This window comes from Poecile atricapillus, chromosome 2, assembly GCF_030490865.1.
Source record: "Poecile atricapillus isolate bPoeAtr1 chromosome 2, bPoeAtr1.hap1, whole genome shotgun sequence".
NCBI classification, from domain to species: domain Eukaryota; kingdom Metazoa; phylum Chordata; class Aves; order Passeriformes; family Paridae; genus Poecile; species Poecile atricapillus.
This window is the reverse complement of record NC_081250.1, coordinates 1,274,578-1,295,629: the sequence shown is the minus strand read 5'-3', so window position 1 is coordinate 1,295,629 and position 21,052 is coordinate 1,274,578. Positions and strand designations below refer to the sequence as shown.

General features: G+C 48.6%; 1 protein-coding gene across 2 annotated transcripts; it reads right to left on the bottom strand.

Annotated features, from left to right (window-relative positions):
* Positions 1 to 9: 9 nt before the first annotated feature.
* Positions 10 to 21,023, bottom strand: KIF9 (kinesin family member 9). Of its 2 annotated transcripts, XM_058830437.1 has the most exons (23): positions 20,957 to 21,023; positions 19,861 to 19,938; positions 18,664 to 18,869; positions 17,863 to 17,950; positions 17,134 to 17,299; positions 16,903 to 17,009; positions 15,849 to 16,073; positions 14,749 to 14,832; positions 14,545 to 14,637; positions 13,804 to 13,951; positions 13,025 to 13,089; positions 11,715 to 11,792; positions 10,554 to 10,622; positions 9,823 to 9,927; positions 9,484 to 9,539; positions 8,951 to 9,089; positions 8,102 to 8,223; positions 6,709 to 6,867; positions 4,138 to 4,346; positions 3,249 to 3,428; positions 1,676 to 1,791; positions 806 to 910; positions 10 to 136 (listed from the first exon to the last, which is right to left on the bottom strand). In XM_058830437.1, exons 1-23 carry the CDS (start codon positions 21,002 to 21,004, stop codon positions 29 to 31), a joined length of 2,754 nt encoding a protein of 917 aa, XP_058686420.1. In that variant the 5' UTR covers positions 21,005 to 21,023; the 3' UTR covers positions 10 to 28. The 2 variants fall into 2 exon arrangements, with proteins under 2 accessions (XP_058686420.1, XP_058686421.1); XM_058830438.1 differs by lacking the exon at positions 6,709 to 6,867.
* Positions 21,024 to 21,052: the final 29 nt, after the last annotated feature.

Below are 21,052 nucleotides of genomic sequence, written 5' to 3'. Positions count from 1 at the left end.
CATTCCTTTGGGAATGCTGGGATCCAGGCTATGGGATGGGCAGGAAGGACAGGGCTTTTTTCTTCCCAGCAGCCGGGACCAGTCCGGGTTTCCTGCGCATTTTCCGGAGAGCCGCCATGGACCTGTTGAAGGTTTGCTGGGAACAGGGAACACAAAGGGATCACTCAGCTCAGCTTGGCTCTCAGAGAACACTCCTCACCTGTAAAAGCTTCTTTCCTGAAAAATAAAAACTAAATTCCTTCCCAAACTTTCCAAGTGCTGTTGGAAAAAGCTGGGAAAATCCCCACCCCAACATTGCTCTGTTGATAATAGATCCCAGCAGGCTCCAAGGAGGGGACAGGAATCCCTAGGAAATTCTCCAGAGCCCCAGAAAGCTGCTTTTGAGATGTTTTCATGGAATCCCAGAATGATTTCAGTTGGAAGGGACCTTCAGGATGATCCTGATCCACCCCCTGCCATGGCAGGGACACTCCCACTGTCCCAGGCTGCTCCAGCCTGGTCTTGGGCACTGCCAGGAATCCAGGGGCAGCCACAGCTGCTCTGGGAATTCCATCCCAGCCAGGAATTCCTTCCCAATATCCCATCCAACCAGTGGGAGCCATTCCCTGTGTCCTGTCCCTCCATCCCTTGCCCCTCTCCAGCTCTTCAGGGCCTGGGAAGTCTCTGGGGTCTCTCCGGAGCCTTCTCCAGGCTGAACATTCCCAGCTCTCTCTGGGTGAATTTGTTCTGGCTTGGAGCAGCCTGGAACAGGCACTGGATGATCCCAATCCATTCTGGGATTCTCCCAGGGCCCAGCTGGGGTTACCTTTTGGTCCGTGTTCATCCTGGCCCTGTAGAAGGACACGGAGCGCGGGCAGTCCGGCAGCACCGTCCCCTGCATCCGCTCAAACCTGTCCTGCTCGTCTTCACCCTGCCAGGGAAGAGAATTCCCCATTCCAGGTGCAAACCACACTCCTGGAGACCTGGGACAAGGATCCTGTTTGCTGCACCCAGCACCAGCTCAGCCAGGAAAACTGGAAGTGAGAGGTTCCCCTGTGCACACCTTGGAGGAGCAGCTCTGGGCAGGGCTTTGGGCAGAAACCTGCAAGGGTTGGGATTTTCCCACAGGAAAAATGAACATTCCCAGCTCTCCCAGCCTGGCTCCAGAGGGGCTCCAGCCCTGGAACAGCTCCAGGGCCTCTTCTGGATCTCTCTGGCAGCTCCAGGTCCCTCCTGTGCTGTTGGATCCAGGGCTGGGGCAGCTCTGCCGGTGGGGAATCACCTCAGAGGGGCAGAATTCCCCCTTCTGGTCCCACCTGGAATCCTGGGGAATGGGGAGTTGAACAGAAATGTGCTTTTCAGGATGAGCAAAGAGCCCGTGGTGGCTCCTGCCACAGGACTGGTACTGACCACAAGAGTTTGGCTGCAAACCTGGGATCCCCCAGGAATCAGGCTCCCAAAATTCCCTGCACCCCCAGGCACTTTGCCCAGCTCCTGATATTCCACAGAGCCCAGGAGCCTCAGGCACTGTCCTGATTTAGCCTCTAGACAGTGCAGGGAATGTGACAGCAGGATGTGGCTCCAGATATTCCCTTTGTGCTTCCTTCTCCTTCTTTTTCTCCTCCTCCTCCTCCTTCCACAGGCTTCCTCATTCCCTCACCACCCCAGACATGAGCAGAACTCCGGGATAACTCACCAGGCACGTGACTCTGTTGATGGGAATCATCCCAGGTGTGATGTTCCCACCGGGCTTCAGAGCTTCCCTCACATGTTCAGGGATAAGGAAGGATTCGTTGTACCAGATCTCAAACTCTGGGAAGCAAAGAGGGGCAATTAATGGCTGTAATTAACAACCCAAAAGACAGCACGGATTGGTTCTCCCTGTGGATCAGGTGGGATCTCAGACAGGAACTCAGAACTCCGGGATTTGGAGTTTAAACAATTGGAAAAGTGATTTTTTTTGTTTGTTTGTTTAAGGAAGGAGGCTGTTGGAGGTGGCCAAGAGGTGGTGGCCAGCTCTGGGGACAATCCCTGGCCATGAGAAGGCTCCTGCAGCCCCCAGAATCCCTTTGGAAGCAGGGCTCGGATTTCAATCCCACGCACTCCAGCACAGCCGTCTGCCATCCCATAATAGGCAGTGAGAACACACAGCAGGTGGGAATTATGTCCTTATTAATCCTGGGCATTTCCCTGCTCCTGCTCTGGGTGAGTCCTGGATGTTTGAACCAACATCTGGAGTGCCCAGAAATGCCAAACCCGGGTCCAGCGGGCACAGCTGTGACTGTCCCGCTCATCCCTGGAATGATGGGAATGATTATCCCACTTCTTCCAGCGTGGGATGGATCCAAGCTGTCCCCTGGGAAATGCTGCCATGTGCACAGCATCCAGATCTTTGGGATTCTGCAATTCCTACAGGGACAGGCAAACCCAGGGATACAGTAGGGGCAGTTGGAATCCACAGATTTCAAGGTGGAGCCCACCAGGAATTTGCAGGAATTTCCCAGGACAAGCTCTTTTTCCTGCTAAGGATGCAACTCTGGAAGCTGGAAATCACATAGGGACAGAGGAAATATTGGGAATCCAGAGGCAAAGCCCTGTCCCAGGGCAATTCCTTAACCACCACCTCTATTTAATAAAATCTGGGATGAGATCTGGGGTCAGCAGTGTAAAATTCCTTGTGGGAGGCTTTTCCCCCGTGTAAGGGTGGCACCAAGGAGTGGAGGGACATTATCTGGGAGAGGAGCTGCAGGAATTCGAGGTTAGGTCAGAAAACCCCACCTGAAATGGATAAAATCCAGTCTGGAAGGCAACAGGAAAAGGGACAACAGAGAATGGTAATTTGGCAAGGACAGGACAATTTGAAATTGGTAAAAGGTAATTTGGTAATTTAAAGGTAATTTAAAATTTTGGTAATTAAAAGGTAATTTAAAATTTTAAGAGGTAATTTGGAGGTACAGGACATGGGGAGCAGCTTCCACTGTGTCCAGAGGGATGGGAGAGATGGGATATTGGGAAGGAATTCCTGGCTGGGAGTGTGGGGAGAGACTGGGATGGAATTCCCAGAGCAGCTGTGGCTGTCCCTGGATCCCTGGCAGTGCCCAAGGTTGGACAATGGGGTTTGGAGCAGCCTGGGATGGTGGGAGGGGATTGGAACTGGATAAGATGAATTGAAGCTGGACAACCCAAACCATCCTGGGATTCCATGGAGTTTGTGAGTGCTCCAGTCTGGATTTATCCCAGCTGAGCTGGAGGCTCCTGGTGCTCCGTACCTGAGATGAGCCTTTTCCGACACTTATCCAAGAGCTGCTGGCCGTACTGGATCTCTGCCTTCAGGTTCCTCAGCTCAGTGAAGGCAGCCCTGTGCTTCTCCTTCAGCTCCTTCAGCTTCAGGATGAGAGAAAACTCCTTCTCATCGATGATCACCTGTCCATCCTCATCCGTGTATTCTCCTGGAGAGGGGGGAAAAGGAAAAGGTTCTGGTGAGGGTGGAGAGCTCTGATGGAGGGTCTGACTTGGCTCCCAGGGGAAAAATCCCTGGGACTGTTGAAATGGGAGGCACAGAGAAGTTGTGGCTGCCCCTGGGTCCCTGGAAGTGTCCAAGGATAATGGGAATTCTGAAATTAAATCTCTGTGTCGCTATAGGACACGGAATGATTCACATGGACACGGTTTCATGTATGATAGGGAAAAAGGTACTTTTGTTTTTCTAACTCTGGTATTTATAGATTTTTGACAATGACCAGGGGTTGGATAGTTAGGTTACTACCTTCCCAATCACTCTGGTCATGTGAAACATCCATTAAAAGATGTTTCTTAAAAAGAATGTATAAACATCTATGTTTATAGTTACTTTCCTGGGAAAGTGGCTGAAAACTATGAAAACAAGATCAGAAAGTTTAATTTTCAGGGCAACATCTCTGGACATCTGAGTAAAATCAAGCCTTTTAAACACCATGACAGTAATTAATGTCTAATTTATCCAAGGCCAGGTTGGATTTGGTTTGGAGCAACAGTGGGAGGTGTCCCTGCCCATGGCAGGGGTGGAGTGGGATGATCCTTAACATCCCTTCCAATCCCAAACCATCCCATGGTTCTATGACCACCCAAAACTGCTGGGAGCCCAGAGCTCCATCCCTCTGTCCCGTGCTGCCTCCTCACCCTCCTGCCTCCTCTTCCTCTTCTGAGCCTCCAGAGCCTCCTTGATCGCCTCCATCTGCTGCTTGATGCGTTTGATCCTCTGGGCCACGGAATGGCTTCTCTTCTTGCGGGAGATGAGGAGCCTCTTGTTCTCCCTGAAGATCCGGTGGATCTCCCGGCCAGCCTCCTTCTTAAACATCTCAAACGCTTCTTGCTTGGGTAGAGGGGACCTGAAACCAGATGTGGACACAGGAGGTCAGCCTGTCCTGCCCTGCAGCCTGGAATCATGGAATGGTTCAGGTTGGATCATCGAGCCCAACCATCCCCCAGCACTGCCAAGGCCAGCCCTGGCCATGTCCCCAAGTGCCACATCCACAGGGATGTCACATCCTAACAGGGATGGGGATGGGGACTCCACCCCTGCCCTGGGCAGCTGGGCCAGGCCTGGACAGCCCATTCCAGGAGGGAATTTTCCCAATTTCCAACTTGAACCTCCCCCTGAAGCTGTTCCCTCCTGTCCCTGTTCCCTGGCAGCAGAGCCTGACCCCCCCGGCTGTCCCCTCCTGTCAGGGACTTGTGCAGAGCCAGAAATTCCCCCTGAGCCTCCTTTGCTCCAGGCTGAGCCCCTTCCCAGCTCCCTCAGGAATTCTCCAGCCCCTTCCCAGCTCCCTCAGGAATTCTCCAGCCCCTTCCCAGCTCCCTCAGGAATTCTCCAGCCCCTTCCCAGCTCCATTCCCTTTCCTGGACTCACTTCAGCCCCTCCAGGTCTCTCCTGTCAGGAGGAGCCCAGACTTGGACGTTCCCATACCAACCCCGACACCCGCTGTGCCCCAGGCTACCCCCAGAACAAAGTTCTTGACACAGACACCATATTCCCCAGGAGATGCCTCAGAACTGAGAATTCCCTGGAAAGCCTGGCTTTCATGGGTTGAATTTCCACAAAAATAATGGATATTGTTCCTCCCTATTGTTAAACAAATGCCTTTGCTCTTCCCAGGCTGCATTCCCAGCACGGATCAGTCTCCTCTGGAGCCAAACCCCACAGCTCCACAACGCTGCTGCCATGCCCTGGAAGTCCTGCCTGTGTCCCAAATGGGAATTCCAAGTGCCATTCCCGACTTTTCTGTGGAATGGCTTTGATGCCGGTGTGTCCCTGTGAACACCTGCTGTCATTCCAACAGGAGCCACTCCAGGCAAAAAAAAAAAAAAAAAAGGAGAATCTCACAGTCCACAGATGCTGCTGTGTGCTGTGGATATTCCTGGAGAGCAGGATGGATTTGGGAGCAGAAAGCAGGAACAGAAAACCATGGAATGATTTGGGTTGGAAGGGACCTTAAAGCTCATCTCGCTCCAACACAGGTGCACATTCCTCACTCCAAACTGCAGCTCCTGCCTTCCCTGAGTGACCTCTTAAGGGCATTTTCCAGCTCCTCCAGGGCTGTGTGGCACTGTTCCCGTGCCAAATCCTGGCACAGGGCTGTAAACAACAGCCCCTGGGCAAGGAGCCACGGCTGCAGCTCCCAGAGGCTGCTCTGAGCTGCTGGAAGGGCTCTGGGATGTGCCTGTGCAGCTGCAGCCGCCTGTCCTGCCAGCCCTGGGAATGCTGAGGGACACAAATCCCCTGGAGAGGCCCTGGAGGGAATGGAAACACGGGGAGCAGCTCCTGGAGGGAATTCTGCAGCAGCTTCACTGCTCTGCTGGAAGCCAGAAAGGACAACCTGGGCTGGTCCCAGCGTGGGCAGCAGGAAATGGGGAATTCTGCCCCTCTGCACAACTCCCCCCACCTGCAGAGCTGCCCCAGCCCTGGATCCAACAGCTCAGGAGGAACCTGGAGAGATCCAGAGGAGGCCCTGGAGCTGCTCCAGGGATGGAGCCCCTCTGGAGCCAGGCTGGGAGAGCTGGGAATGTTCCCCTGGAGAGGAGAAGCTCCAGGGAGAGCTCAGAGCCCCTTGCAGGGCCTGAAGGGGCTCCAGGAGAGCTGGAGAGGGACTGGGGACAAGGGATGGAGGGACAGGACACAGGGAATGGCTCCCAGTGGTTGGATGGGATATTGGGAAGGAATTCCTGGCTGGGATGGAATTCCCAGAGCAGCTGGGGCTGCCCCTGGATCCCTGGAAGTGCCCAGGGCCAGTCTGGAGCAGCCTGGGACAGTGGGAGATGTCCCTGCCATTGCAGGGTTTGGAATGGGATGATCCCTAAATTCATCCCCCAACCCAAGCCAGCCTGGAATTCCATCATTCTATTGATCCATTTCCAGGAGTGTGGGGATTTCTGGCTGGATGTGAGGTGTCCCTGCAGTTTTCCCACTCACCAAAGGGATGCTGCAGTCTTCAGAGATCAAGGAATTAAATTAATTTAAATTAAATAAAATTAAATAAATTAAATTAATTGAGGTTTTGAAATATTCAAGACCACCACCAGCACCATTTGGAGCTCAGGGTGTTCCCACCACCATTCCTGTCCTGTATTCCCTGGAGATTTCCAAATCTCTCCCCTTTGCCTTGGAGTTGTACTCAGGGAACACAATCCAACTGTTCCAGTGTACAGCACCCTCTGGAAAAGGGGATTTACTCCCTCACAGGGAAAATCTACCTGAGCTGGGAATCCTGCACTGAAGGTGGGACTGAGGCCTCTTCATCACTTTCCTGATCACTTCCTTCCTCTTCCTCATCCAGATCCTTGGTGGGGCTTTTGGACAGTGAGGAATCATCCTGACTTGCCTCAGAGGGAGGGCTCCCACTTCTTTCCTTCCTGACAGGGGGGAAAAGATGAACCAGATTCATTAATTTCTTCACCAGAGGGATCTGGAAGCAAAGGGTTTGGCTTTGCTGAGTTAAAAACTGAGCTAAAAAACAAAGTTTCCAGGGAAATATCCACTGTCAAGGAATAAAATCAGCCTTGTTCCCACAAATCCTTAATTCTCAGAGTGGAGGAACGGCCCTGGATAATGTGGAACACAGGCCAGGCTGGATGAGCTCTCTTGAGAAGGATCTCAAGGACACAAGTCCCACCCTGCCCAGCTTTGGGCACACCTGGACAAAGGCCAGCCCTTCCCAAAAGGAATCTCCAAGGATTTGATCCAATCCCACATTTAAACCAAGCCTGGCTCCCTGCTTTTCCTAATCCCTCCACCTTCAGCTGCAGGGAATAGAATACTCATGGAATCATGGAATGGTTTCAGTTGGAAAGGGCCTGAAAACCCATCCAGTGCCACCCCTGCCATGGCAGGGACACCTCTGTCACTGTCCCAGGCTGCTCCAAACCCCATCCAGCCTGGCCTTGGGCACTGTCAGGGATCCAGGGGCAGCCCCAGCTGCTCTGGGAATTCCACCCCAGCCCTTCCCCAGCCTCCCAGGGGATTTCTTCCTAAGGAATGGTGTGACCAGGAGAGTGTGATTTGCACCAGAGGCAGAGGAGTGTTTGCCACATCTCCTGGAGTCTCCCCAAAACCAGAGAGCCCAAAGCCTTGGTGATTCCTCTGCTCCCTCCACGAGACTTTGGGGAAATGTCAGGGAGGAACCAAGCAGGGATTTGCTTCTGTGAACTGAAGGTTCTTCCTCTGCTCAGGACTGGCTGGTTCCCCCTTCCCTCCCCAGTTCCCTCCTCCATGGGCTGCACATTCCTGCCTGACCAGAGCTGGGAAGTGCTGGATCCTGCACTTGGGGCACCACAAGGATTGGGGTGCAACTGGGAAAGGCCCTGAGGGGGCAGGAGGAGCCAGGGAGCAGGGACAGGACAAGAGGAAACAGCCCCAGGCTGGGCCAGGGGAGGCTCAGTTGGATATTGGGAAAATCCCTTCCCTAAAAAGGCTGCCCAGGGCTGGAGTGATTTAAAATCCCTGTGGATGTGGCACTTGGGGACACAGTCAGGGGTGGCCTTGGCAGTGCTGGGGGATGGCTGGACACGATGACCTTAAAGGGCTTTTCCAGTGTTGACAATTTTGTGATTCCACGATTATCAGAGGTAAAGGAGAGGTTTAACTCACTCATCACCCTCCTCAGCTTCCTTCTTCCCACCAGGAATGGGGGATGTAGGAGGACTTCCAGCCTCAAGAGTCTCTTCATCCTCCTCCTGCTCCAAATCCTCTTCCTTACGAGCGGTAGTTTCCTGGGAACAGAAAGAACAATCCATTTGTGCACACCATGGAAGCTGCACAGGCCAGCAGCTCCTCCACCCCCTGGAACAACCCAGTGTGGGAATTAAAAACTCTGGGAGAGCCCACAGGAGGATTTATGGATTAGGTTAGGGATTTATACACTCAGCTCCAGAAATTATAAGGATTAAAAAGAGGGATCTCAGCAGAGGAAGGAGCTCACCTCCTCCAAGCCAGGGACAGACAGGACACTTTGGAGATTGTACAGGACCAGGGGAGGGGGCACTGTGCAAATGGGATTTTGGGAAGCAATTCCTGGCTGGAAGGGTGGAGAGGCCCTGGGATGGAATCCCCAGAGCAGCTGTGGCTGGCCCTGGATCCCTGGAAATGTCCAAGGCCAGGTTGGATTTGGTTTGGAGCAACCTTGAATAGCGGGAGGTGTCCCTGCCCATAGAATGGGATGATCTTTCATGCTCCTTCCAACCCAGACTTTTCTGGGATTCCAATTCCCATTTCATAAATTCTTCTGTGCAGATGAAGGGCCCAATGAATCCCTCTGCAGCCAGGAATTCCTCCTTGTTCCCGGTGCATCTCTGCTCTGGACTTTTTAACCAAGTCACCCCACTGACATTTCTGAGTTTGATTTCAACAGGGAAAATCTGCTTTATACAATTCCCATTTTGGCAGCAGAGGAGCCAAGTCTGGGGTGGATTCTGGGCCAGGTGGAGCCCCAGGAATTACCATGTTCTCCTGCTCCTGCTGCTGCTCCTGAGCTTCCTCCAAACGCAGATCCGAGCTGGACTCGGACTCGGCAGCGCTGCCTTTGCGTCCCAGCCCGTACTTGTTCCAGAGCCTGCACTCCACCTCTTCCTCCTGTTGGCTGAGGAAAAACCAGCCCTTTAGGACTCCTTTCCCACCTGTGATCCCTGCCAAAGCCACATTCCCAAAGAAAAACCCCTTTTACCTCTTGTTTTATCCCTCAACACCCATCCCACGTCTCTTCCTCTCCTTTTCCCTGATATTCCCTTCGGGCTCTTTAATATTAAAGCTTTTTGATGGTTATTTTAATATTGTCCAGGACCTTTTAATGATCCACATCAAACCACACTAACTCTGCTCAGTCCCATCCCCTTGTCTGAACCTTTAATCCAGGTTGGAGGGGGCTTGGAGGAGCCTGGGATAGTGGGAGGTGTCCCTGCCCATGGAATGGGATGGAATGGGATGATCCTTAAGGTTCTTCCCAACCCAAACCAGTCTGGAATCTCTGAACTTACCTTACAATCACTTTGAACTGCCTGAACACCTCCTGGATCTGCCTGACATTCACAATCTGAGGATGAGAGGTACAAAACCATCAATTTTGGTATTAATTATATAAAGGAATTCCAAATAAATCAGTTTTAAAGGGTTTTGAGATTAAGGAATAGTCTCCTGGGGCCTCCAAACCATCAAAACTGGAATGAAAACATGCAAAATGTGCAAAAAGAAATCCAATTACAATCCTGTAGTGGGTTTGGGATGAAAAGCAGGCACTTCAAAAGACATTTTCATTGCTCCTCTCCTGGAGGAAAAGGGGATGGAACCAGGATTTAAGTTATTTTTTCACTACTTACACTGATTTCCTCGATGACTCCTCTGAGGTATTTCTGGACTTGGGACCTGATTTCTGCTCTCTGGGATGTAGTCAGGGGGTTGTAACTCATGAAGGAACGATTTGCCTGAAAGGAAAGATGAAAAACTGAGAATCAGGGAGTTACAAAGAGCTGAGGGAACCTTTGAGAGCGAAGGGGACAGAGCTTTGGGCAGCTCCTGTCGTGGTGGGACAGGAGTGATGGCTTTAAACTAAAAGAGGGGAGATTCAGGCTGGATTTGAGGAAGGAATTTTTGGCTGTGAGGGTGGCACAGGGAGCCCAGAGCAGCTGTGGCTGCCCCTGGATCCCTGGAAGTGCCCAAAGCCAGGTTGGAATGGGCTTGGAGCAGCCTGGGACAGTGGGAGGTGACAGGGGGTGGAATGGGATGAGATTTAAGGTCCCTTCCAACCCAAACCATTCTGGAATTCTGTGATTCCATTGGTCTGACAAACACCTGGAATTTCTGTGCCCATTTCTGCTCAGGATTCTCATCACCTCACTTGGCAGGAGATGGGATTTGGGATCAACCAACACAAGAGCTTCAAGAGTTTAGAAAAAAAACCCCAAACCCCATCTCTGGTGTCCAGAGATTGAAATTCCAACACCATCCCTCCGTGTGGGACCTCCAGAGGTTTCCCCAAGCCCCAGAGGATGCTGCTGGGAGCAGAGGGAAGGACACAACCCCACTGGACAATGAGTTCACTGCTCCTCACCAAGCTGTCCTGCATGATCAGCTCTTGCTTCAGGAGATGGATCTCCTCCTCCAGAGCCTTCACTGATGCCTAACAGGGGAAAAAAAAGGGTGAGCAAATTTAAATTATACTGGGAATGAAAAAACCTGCTAAAAGCAGCAGGAGATTGGCTGCTGGAGAATATCCCAGCTGGATCCCAGCTCCCTCAGAGCCTGCAGTAGGGAATTAGTGGGGCTGGAAATCAGTTTGATTTTCCTTTGATTAGCTCCCTACAGAGTTTCTGCCTGCAGAGCTTGCCTGAGCCATCAAAAGAGGGCCACTGCTTTTTAATGGGATGATTTCCTGCCCTGGAATTGCAGGGACCATCAAATTCCTGGCTCTGGGATGTTATCCTGGAAGCCAAGCATTGTGCAGGGCTCACCTCTGCCCTGAACTCAGCAGCTCTGACAGTAACTGGGACAAAGGAGAGATTTTCCTGTGCTGGATTGGACGGAATTTCTCCCTAACATGGAATTATCTTCAAGGATTCACTATTTAAAATGTGTTTCCAGATAGGTGAGCACAAAAATCTTGGGATTCAGGGGGAAGTGGACACTGAGCTCCTCTGGAGCACCAAAGCACAAAGTTCCCTTCCAATTTCAGCTCTCCCCGTTTGGTTTTCAAGCTGAAAGTGCACTCTAATATCCTTCCTTTCCATGATTTCCTTAATTAACCAAGTTTTCTAATTGTGGAGAAGCTGTTCTGTTACCAGCAGCAACAGGGATAAAGCTGCAGGAGAACTGGAGATGATTTCCCTGCATGTCAGGGGAATAATTCACCAGAAAATCTCTCTGTTGAGAGCTGAATCTCATCAGAAAAATGTGGGATATGCAGGAGAAAGAACCCCCAGGAAGATGTGACCACCTGCATGGTTGTGCCTTAGACCAGGGAATAAAAATAATAATTTTTATTATAAAAATAATAATAACGTAATAAAAAACAGTAATAAAAAAACTGTAAGAAAGTTTCAGATGGATCCATTTGATCACCCACCCAAAATCAGCGGTGTCAGTCTGGCTGAGGAAGGTTCATTGATTAAACTGCCTCATTTTCCTCTGGATTTTCAGGTTATTATCCTGCATATTACTGCTAATTAATATTATTAATATGAATCCCCTTCCTCCAGGCCCCTCCTGTCCGTACCTCACGGTAAAAGGGCTCGTTGGGGACAGGCTCTGCTGTCACCCAGTTCATCCTGGTGGCAAAACGCAGGGAGGACAGCTGGAAAAACAAGGTTTGGAGAAAATCAAATATTGGCAGCATTTTCCTAATCTTTCTACTTAATTCCATCAGATCCAAGAGCAGAGAAATATAAAATCTGTGAATTTTTCCAGGGGATTCCTTCCTGTTTGCTCTGGATCTGGCTCACCCAGGGGGGAATTTCACACATTTTATCATTTACAGGTTAAAAAAAAACTTCTGGAGGTTCCTCCTGGTTCCTGCTCCAGCCAGCTCAGCTCTGCTAGGAACTGGAGCAATTCCAGGGATTCCAGGAGGTGATGACCCATGGAAACACAGGAAATAATATTAATAGTGACAATAATAATAATTATTATATTAATAATAATAGATAATAGATAATAGATAAAAGATAATAGAAAATGTTGTTATTAATATTAACAATCAATAATAAACAATAATAATAATAATCAATAATAATAATATAATATATAATAAATAATATACGATAATATATATTATATAGCATATAATATATATTATGTATAATATATAATATATAATATATAATATATAATATATAATATATAATATATATTAATATTGTATTATAATATAATATAATATAATATAATATAATATAATATAATAATTACATATAATGTTATAATATATATTATATTATATATATTATAATACATAATTATTATCCTTATTGTTAATATATAATATATATCATATATCATATATCATATATCATAGTAATAATAATTACTTACATATTAATAATACTATAATTGTAATATTAATTAATAGATTAATATATTATAATATATAATAAATAAGATACTATATCATATATTATATAATATATAATATATTGTTTATTATTTATTATTCATTATTTATTATTTATTATTTATTTTATATTTTATATATGTTATATATATTATATAATATATATTATATAATATATAATATATCTATTAATTATATAATATATAATTATATATAATGTTATTATACATATTTTATTATATATTATAATAATAATCATCATCATCTCTCCAGTGAGAGATTAAATCCGAGCAGCTCCTGCCTGCTCTGCTTCAGGTTCTCATCTGACAGGAGTCTGGATTTGACCCTTTGGGATAGGATGAGCTTTTTTAGTTTGGGATGAATTAGTCAGGTTTCCCTGTCCAAACCCTCCAGAGACTGCTCCTTAAATCAAGCAGGAACAAGGTCTGGATTCTCCAGGAATTCCTCCAACTCACAGTCTCTTCCACATGCTCAGCTTCCCCATAGATGTTTGTCACCAGCACAGTGTTGCAGTTTCCCCCTGGGAAAAAAATAAATTATAATAAAAATATAGCAAATAATAAAATTTTGCGTGATTTTTTTTTGTTGTTGTTTCCTTTTCTGCAGTGTGTTTTATTCTGTGCTGATTAAAAGAGAGCAGAGGAATCCCAGAATGGTTTGGGGTGAAAGGGACTTTGGTGATCATCCATTCCACCCCTATCCACACCTCCCACTGTCCCAGGCTGCTCCAAGCCCTGTCCAATCTTGGGCACTTCCAGGGAACACCCACAGCTTCTCTGGGAATTCCATCCCAGCCCCTCCCCACCATTCCAGCCAGAAATTCCTTCCCAATATCCCACCTAAGTCTTGGTTGAGTTGAAAAAAGCACAAAGGACACACCAGAGTGTAACTGTCCCTCCAAAGGGCACAGAAAAAGGTGAAATTTGTGTCTGGTGGGATGAGGATACAGGAAGAGAACGGGAATAAAACCTCACAGTTCCAGGGGTTTGTAAAGATTTTTTTTTTTTCTTTTCAGGATGCCCCTGGATCCCTGGAAACATCCCAGGCTGGACACTTGGATCAGCCTGGGATGGTGGGAAGTGTCCTGCCCATGGCAGGGGAGGAACAGATGATCCTCAAGGTCCCTCCCAACCCAAACCATTCCAGGATTTCCACAAGAAATGACACCCTTAGGATTCTCTGTGCCCATCTGGGGATCCCTTTAGCAGGAGCTGCTGGAAGTGGCAGCCCTTACCCAGCGAGTCCTTGAGGACGTGGGTGAGTTTGCTCTGTCGGAAGGGGATGTGCTCGCGCTTGGGATCGGCCAGGGCGATGATGAGCTGCTCCAGGAAGGACAGGGATTTGTTGATGTAGGAGGCCTCCACCCGGACCTGGCCCTCAGACTGCAAGGGAGAGCAAAAGGAAACAGTTCTGGTCACCCAGCAGGACAGGGAGGGTTCCTTATTCTCTGTGGGGCTGATGGGGTTTGGATTCTGATCAGTGCAGAACGGTGTGGAATCGGGGAATTGTTGAGGTTGGGACTCTTAAATCGAGCCCAACCATCCCTGAGCTCTGCTGAGCCCTGACCTTGTCCCCAAGTGCCACATCCACAGGGATGTCACATCCTAACAGGGATGGGGATGGGGACTCCACCCCTGCCCTGGGCAGCTGGGCCAGGCCTGGACAGCCCATTCCAGGAGGGAATTTTCCCAATTTCCAACTTGAACCTTTCCCTGAAGCTGTTCCCTCCTGTCCCTGTTCCCTGGGAGCAGAGCCCAACTCCCCCTGGCTGTCCCCTCCTGGCAGGGACTTGTGCAGAGCCAGAAATTCCCCCTGAGCCTCCTTTGCTCCAGGCTGAGCCCCTTCCCAGCTCCCTCAGGAATTCTCCAGCCCATTCCCAGCTCCCTCAGGAATTCTCCAGCCCCTTCCCAGCTCCATTCCCCTCCCTATTTTTCCAAAGGGACCCAAAGGAACCTGAGGAGCTCCCATCACTCACCCCAGTCTTGCTGAGTCTCTCAGACCCTGCCAGGTCAATTAAGGTGATTTTAGATTTCAGGCATTTGTGATTTGTGTAATCTCTGGAGCGACACTGAGGGAGAGAGGAAGAAAAACTGAAATACAGGGAAAAACAGACTGCAAAGATGCTCCTGGATCCCTGGAAAGTCCTTCAAATCCCTAGGGACAAGGCTGGAGCTCTCACCTCAATGTACATGGTGAAGATGCAGTGGGATCTGGAGGAATTCTTATTCAGGGAGTGCTCTCCTATCACTCTGTTGGTCTCACCCTGCCAATGGAGAGAAAATTCCAGGCTCAGCTCATGGAACTCAAAAATGGCTTTTTGAGGATAAGCCAGGCAACATCTCTGTGGCTCTTTCCATTTCCTGATGATTGGAAAAGCCAAGAGCTCCCCAAGCTTCAAATGGCACTGAAAATTCCCACAGGTGTGATGGCCACGGATCTGAACTTCAGCCAGGAACACAAAGGGATGCTGGAAATGGCCTTAAAACCCATCCCATTCCACCCCCTGGATGGGCAGGGACACTCCCACCATCCCAGGCTGCTCCAACCTGGCCTTGGGCACTGCCAGGGATCCAGGGGCAGCCACAGCTGCTCTGGGAATTCCATCCCAGCCAGGAATTCCTTCCCAATATCCCATCCAACCACTGGGAGCCATTCCCTGTGTCCTGTCCCTCTATCCCTTGTCCCCAGTCCCTCTCCAGCTCTCCTGGAGCCCCTTCAGGCCCTGCAAGGGGCTCTGAGCTCTCCCTGGAGCTTCTCCTCTCCAGGGGAACATTCCCAGCTCTCCCAGCCATCATCAGCCTCCTTCTACCCTTGAAAAAGTGAGAGGCAGTTCCTGCACATTCCAGAGCTGAGGACAGCACGGGGTTATTAAAAAGGCCAGAGAAAGATTTTAAGGACAAAGCAGATGGCTCTGGGGGAGGATCCACTTCCCCCAGCCAGATCCAATCATTTATCCCTGTTTTCCTCACAAACTGAAGCAGCCACGAGGAACAGCAAGATGCTGATCTCAGTCATCAACATCCCCTCACAAACCTCTCACCCTGACCAGCCCTGCTGTCAATTCCAACAGCACCATCATCATCCAAAACCATCTTTTCTTCCAGAATCCCTGAGCCAGGCACATTTTCCTTGCAACACCAAGAACTCCCAGTTTTTCTCCCCACAATCCAGAGGGACGGCTGAACCTCATCCCACCACCTCGGCCACCCGCCGCCGCTTTTCCTCCTCCTCCCTCAGGCAGAGCCCGCAACATCCAAGGGAATATTTGGTTTCTCTTGCCTCAAAAAGGAGATGCAGAGCCTCCTCCTCGTGGCTGACAGGGTGGATGGAGAGCCCCTTGACATAAATCCCCTGGGGACCGTCCATGACTGCCAGCTGGTTGTCCTTGCAGCCCCGGCCCAGCGCCGGCGCCAGGAGGTCGAACAAGGCCTCGTTGTAAATCTCCAGGTAGGAAATTCGGACACTGACCAGGATATTGAGGAATTCTGCAGCTGATTTGAAGATCTGAACCGAGAAAAAGGGCTTGTGTCCGTTCACAGGTGGGATTTTCAGTTAGTTGGGGCTTTTTAGAGAAGATATTTATGTAGGTGTGAGATATAAATGGGGGTGATGTAAGTAGATAAAATATATCAACAGGTATAAAATAGAAATAGATATAAAATAGAAATAAATGGATTGAGGAGTATACAAGGCATCAATTTCTGTAATACAGAGATAGATATTGGTAGAGTTCTGAACAGCTCCAAGTGCATCTAGGGGCATGTGGGGCTAAATCTGAGCTCTGAGGGCTCAGCTTGGATTTGGATTTAATGATCTTATAGAATCATGGAATTCTGGAATGGTTTGGGTTGGAAGGGACCTTAAAGTCCATCCCATTCCACCTCTGCCATGGCAGGGACACTTCCCACTGTCCCAGGCTGCTCCAAACCAAATCCAGCCTGGCCTTGGGCACTTGCAGGGATCCAGGGGCAGCCAGAGATGCTCTGGGCACCTGTGCCAGGGCCTCTGTGCCTTAGAGGTGGTTTTTAATGATTTTATGATCAGTGTTATCATGATTTCACACAATGACAGTTTGGGAAACACCTCTTTAGAAGGCTCAGTGACATTTGGGGAGCAGCAGGAACTAAAAAGGAACAACCTCAGAGAACAACAATAAAACTCCTTCATTCTTTAACCATCATCCCTGAGGTAAAACAAAGAAAAAAAAAAAACCCACAAACGTATTCAGTGTGTTCAAACACTTTTCTACCAGCAAGATAGAAATTGATTTTTGGTGTTTCACCAAAGATTCCTTGGTGTTTGTCCCCCCTCCTTTCCCAGGCAGCTGCAGTACCTGCTGGATGGCTCTGGGGATGATCCCTCGGTTTCTGTACTCAGAGGCTGCTCCCGTCATGGTGTAGGTTTTGCCAGCCCCAGTCTGCCCATAGCACATGATGGTGCCTAAAAAAACCCAAAAGCAACAGGATTGACTCAGGAGGGAGCCTCCAACAGAGCAGCAAATGGATCTCTGCTCAAATCCAATCTGGTTTGATGATCAAAAAGAATAATAATTGTAAGAAATCACCATTGTAACCCTGCAAAGCTTTGGCCACCACGTTCTTTGCCACGGTCTCATAAACCATTTCCTGGGAAGTGTTGTGGAGGAGCCCATCCAGCTTGAAGGACCACTCAGTCTGAGAGTTATTCACAACTCCTCCCTTGGGACTCTTCTGGATGTAGATATCGATGCTCTGCAACCCAAAAAGAGAGGGAGATCAACTCACCAGCCTTGAGGGATTTCAGCAATTGAAGAGCTGGGATTAACTAGATAAATAACAGAGTTATTTTACTGCCTTGGATGGCTCTAGAGGTCCTAAAAATATCTGGTAATGCTCTCAAATTTCTGGTGATAATTATTATAAATAAAAGGAAATGTGGTTAAGCTCATCTGTTTAACTTTCAGCGATTTTGTGCCTCAGGGAAATCCTTAATTAAGCGAGAGAAGGCAAAGGGAGGAATTTGCATAAGAGGGGATGGAAATAGACTGTGCCAAATTGTGGTTAGCACTGGGAATTCCTCATGGATCAGCCAGTCCCAGTCCTTTGGAGGGTTTTCCTGTTGATTGTACCACAGGAATTGTGTTTTCCATCCTCACACTTGCTGTGACAAAACCACTGCCAAGCAGGAACTGCACGCACCAACACCCTCCAAAACATTATCCGTGGCCTCAAGGGATGGAAAAATCCAGGCTTTCCAGTGGAAAAGCTGAAGTCAAACTCCAAACCTTCCCCATTTCCAATTTCTTTTACTCTACCTTGTTGTCTGACCCAAGCTTGATCATATCTTGGGCAAAATGAGCGGTCGGCTTGACCCGCACGAACGCCAGGACTCGCTTTGGTGTTCTAAGGAGAGAGGCAAAAATGAGGAAAAGAAGAATCCTGCATTTCCTGAACTGAAATTTATGTTATTTGTCAGCAAAAGGTGATGCAGAGGAGTCAAAATTTCAAACAAAGTGTTGGCAATTATTCAGCTGCAGTTTTTATTCCCCATTAAAAGCAACTGAAGGCAAAGAGGGGCTGAAAATTCCTCACAGCCTTGGCCTGCTTGGAAAACTGAGGATGTGAAATGAGAGGGGTCAAACTGATCCTGATTTCCTTGTGTGTACCAGGCTCAGGAGTGTTGGACAACACCAGTTTTGTTCCCCTTAACCTTGGAAAGCAAAATATTTGGGATTTTCTTTTGTCACAGGCAGCCTTTCTGGGGAAAAGAATTTAAATTCCCAATGAGCAGCTAATTTTCAATCTCCTGGAGGATCTGCTGAGTAAAACCCCCACAAGGAGGCTCATCCAGCTGCTAAAGGACATGCATTGAGGATTTTTAAATCCCTGGAATGTGTAAATCCCACATTTTCCCTCAAACACTTCCTCCAGACAGCCTGTGCTCAATAATTGTGTAATTACTGACAACTTCTACTTTGGGATAAAACCTTTGGGATTTCTGGTACATGCAGGGTTTTTGTGACCTCTCACACTTTACCTGCTGTGACTGCTCTAAAAGGAATGGAGCTGAGGCAGGATTTGTTGGATTTCAAGCAGGGGGAAGGTTTGGGGAGTACCTGGGGCTGTTACCCTCGTGCTCAACCTCAGAGAGCAGAGAGGAAATGATGCTCTCCTGGTCATCCTGCTTCTTCTGCTTCTCCTTCTCCTCCTCCTCCTTCTCCTGCTCTTGGTCCTTCTCCTTCTGCTCTTGGTCCTTCTCCTGCTCTTGCTCTTGTTCCTGTTTCTGTTCCTGCTCCTGGGATTTCACAGGGATCACAGAACTCTGTCCAAAAAAAAAAAACCCAGAACCCAGTGTTGGAGCAGCTGGAAAATATTTCTACAGGGAAAGGAGGAAGGGAAAAATTTTGGGGGGAAAATCCCCCTCTAGGAATCAGGGGAAGAACAAACCCTAAATGAGTGGCACTTTCCTTGCTGCAGCCCTTTGTGGGGCTTTGCACAGCTGAGGAAAACAGCAATTTTTGCTGGTTATTAATGCCAGGAGAGGGGAAAGAATTCCCAGAGCAGCTTTCCCTGGATCCCTGGAAGTGTCCAAGGCCAGGTTGGACACTTGGAGCAGCCTGGGACAGTGGGAGGTTGTTGGAGTCTGAGATACAGAGTGTGTGCCCTTGTTTCTAATACTTAGTTCTAGGATCCAAAGAAACACTGAATTTCATATGACATGAAATTCATGAGCATGTTTTCATGGTGATACATGAAAACAAATGTTAAAGTTAGACAGGAAAAGTGTAAGTGTGTAGATTAGAAAGTTCTTTAAATCACGGGGTGAAAAAGTAGTTTAGGGAACAGGAGACAAGATGGAGGATTTAGGGTGTTGTCTCTTGTCCTTCTTCTTTCTTCTTCATGTTCCTCTCCTGGGGGTTTTTGGGTGGTAGTGGGTGATTGGATAGAGAATGCTGCAGTGAAGCACAGAGGTGATGGGTCATTGGGTCACTAAGAGAAATAATTGAGTTGGCATCTGTTAATTGGGTAAATGGACATATAAAAGACCTTGAAGAGGATCTTTGTGAGCCATTTTACCCCTTTTCTATCACAGTGCACACAGCTCCTTGTACCTTGTAATGCTGATAAGAAAAGAATAAACAACTGAGACCAAACAAGAGAAAACTGCCTCCCTCTCATCAATCTTCAGCTCAAAGGGAAAAAGAACTCAATCCAAAAGTCCTTAATGAGACAGGAGGTGTCCCTGCCATGGCTCTGGAGGGGTTTGAGGTTCCTTCCCAACCAAACCATTCCAGGATTCCAGCTGGAATTACCGTTTGTTCGCCCTCTGCGTTGGATACAGAACTCGGATTCGTTTCCAGCCCCTCAGAGCTTTCCTGCTCCTCTTCCTCCTGCCAGGGAAAAAACAATCCCACGTGGAAAATGTTATAAATGACAACTACAGCTATCAGCTTTCACGTTTATGTCTTGGATTTGGGGAGTTGTTATTGATCACAAAGGCTCTGGCACGGTACAATTTGTGATTCCCTTTAAGTCTGAGAGTGCTCAGCTCACACAAGCACACAGCACAACTTCCAGAAATAGCAGCATGATAAAGAAATATTCTATCTTAAGCCTTGGCATAATTTAAAATAGAAATGATGTGATGTTAAAAACACCAGGAGAAAAATTTACTACTGACTCTCCAGCTATTCACAAGTGTGGAAACAACAGAAGGGAGCCTGGAGAAGAAATAAAATAAATTGATTTTAATCTACAAGATGGCAGGCAAGTCAAAGGTTTAAACCAAGCAAAAGAGTTCCCAAGATATGTAAAGCCACAGGAATGTTTGAATATGCATAACGCTCATTAATATGCATTTAATCGGTATGGAAGTAAATTGTTTTAAGCTAACAGTTTAAGTTTTAAGCTCCCTAGCGCTGGATGTTGTCCCTTTTATCTTTTATTAAACTTTTATACAAAATTTGAGAGAGTGAAACTTGTTTGTCACAGAAAACACCCTCGGAGACACAGGGGACGATCTCCAAAACCTCGGAAGGGAGAGGCTCCCCTTCCCACACCTCGGGGCAGCAGATTTTGGCAGGACTTTGGGAAAAATCCATCTGGAAGGGTTGGGACCTGTCCAGAGAAGCTGTGGCTGCCCTTGGATCCCTGGCAGTGCCCAAGACCAGGCTGGACACTGGGGTTTGGAGCAGTGGGAGGTGTCCCTGCCATGGCAGGGGTGGAACTGGATGATCCCTAAATCACGCCGTGCTTCTCTCCATGAACCCCCCGAGGTGTGTGAGGGGGGGGCGATGCCCGGGGGCTGATGCTGCCTGTGCGGGGATACGACCTCCCGCACTCCGGTCACTCCTTGAGAAGGGGAGGGCGACCCCCCGGGCTTCCCCCTCGTCCTTTTCCCATTTCCACCTGTGATCCCTCTACAGCGGAGTCCGGTGCGGCGTCCGGGGTCGCCATGGCAGCGTCCACTTCCGGGTTCTCTATGGTAACGGCAGCTTCCGGGCG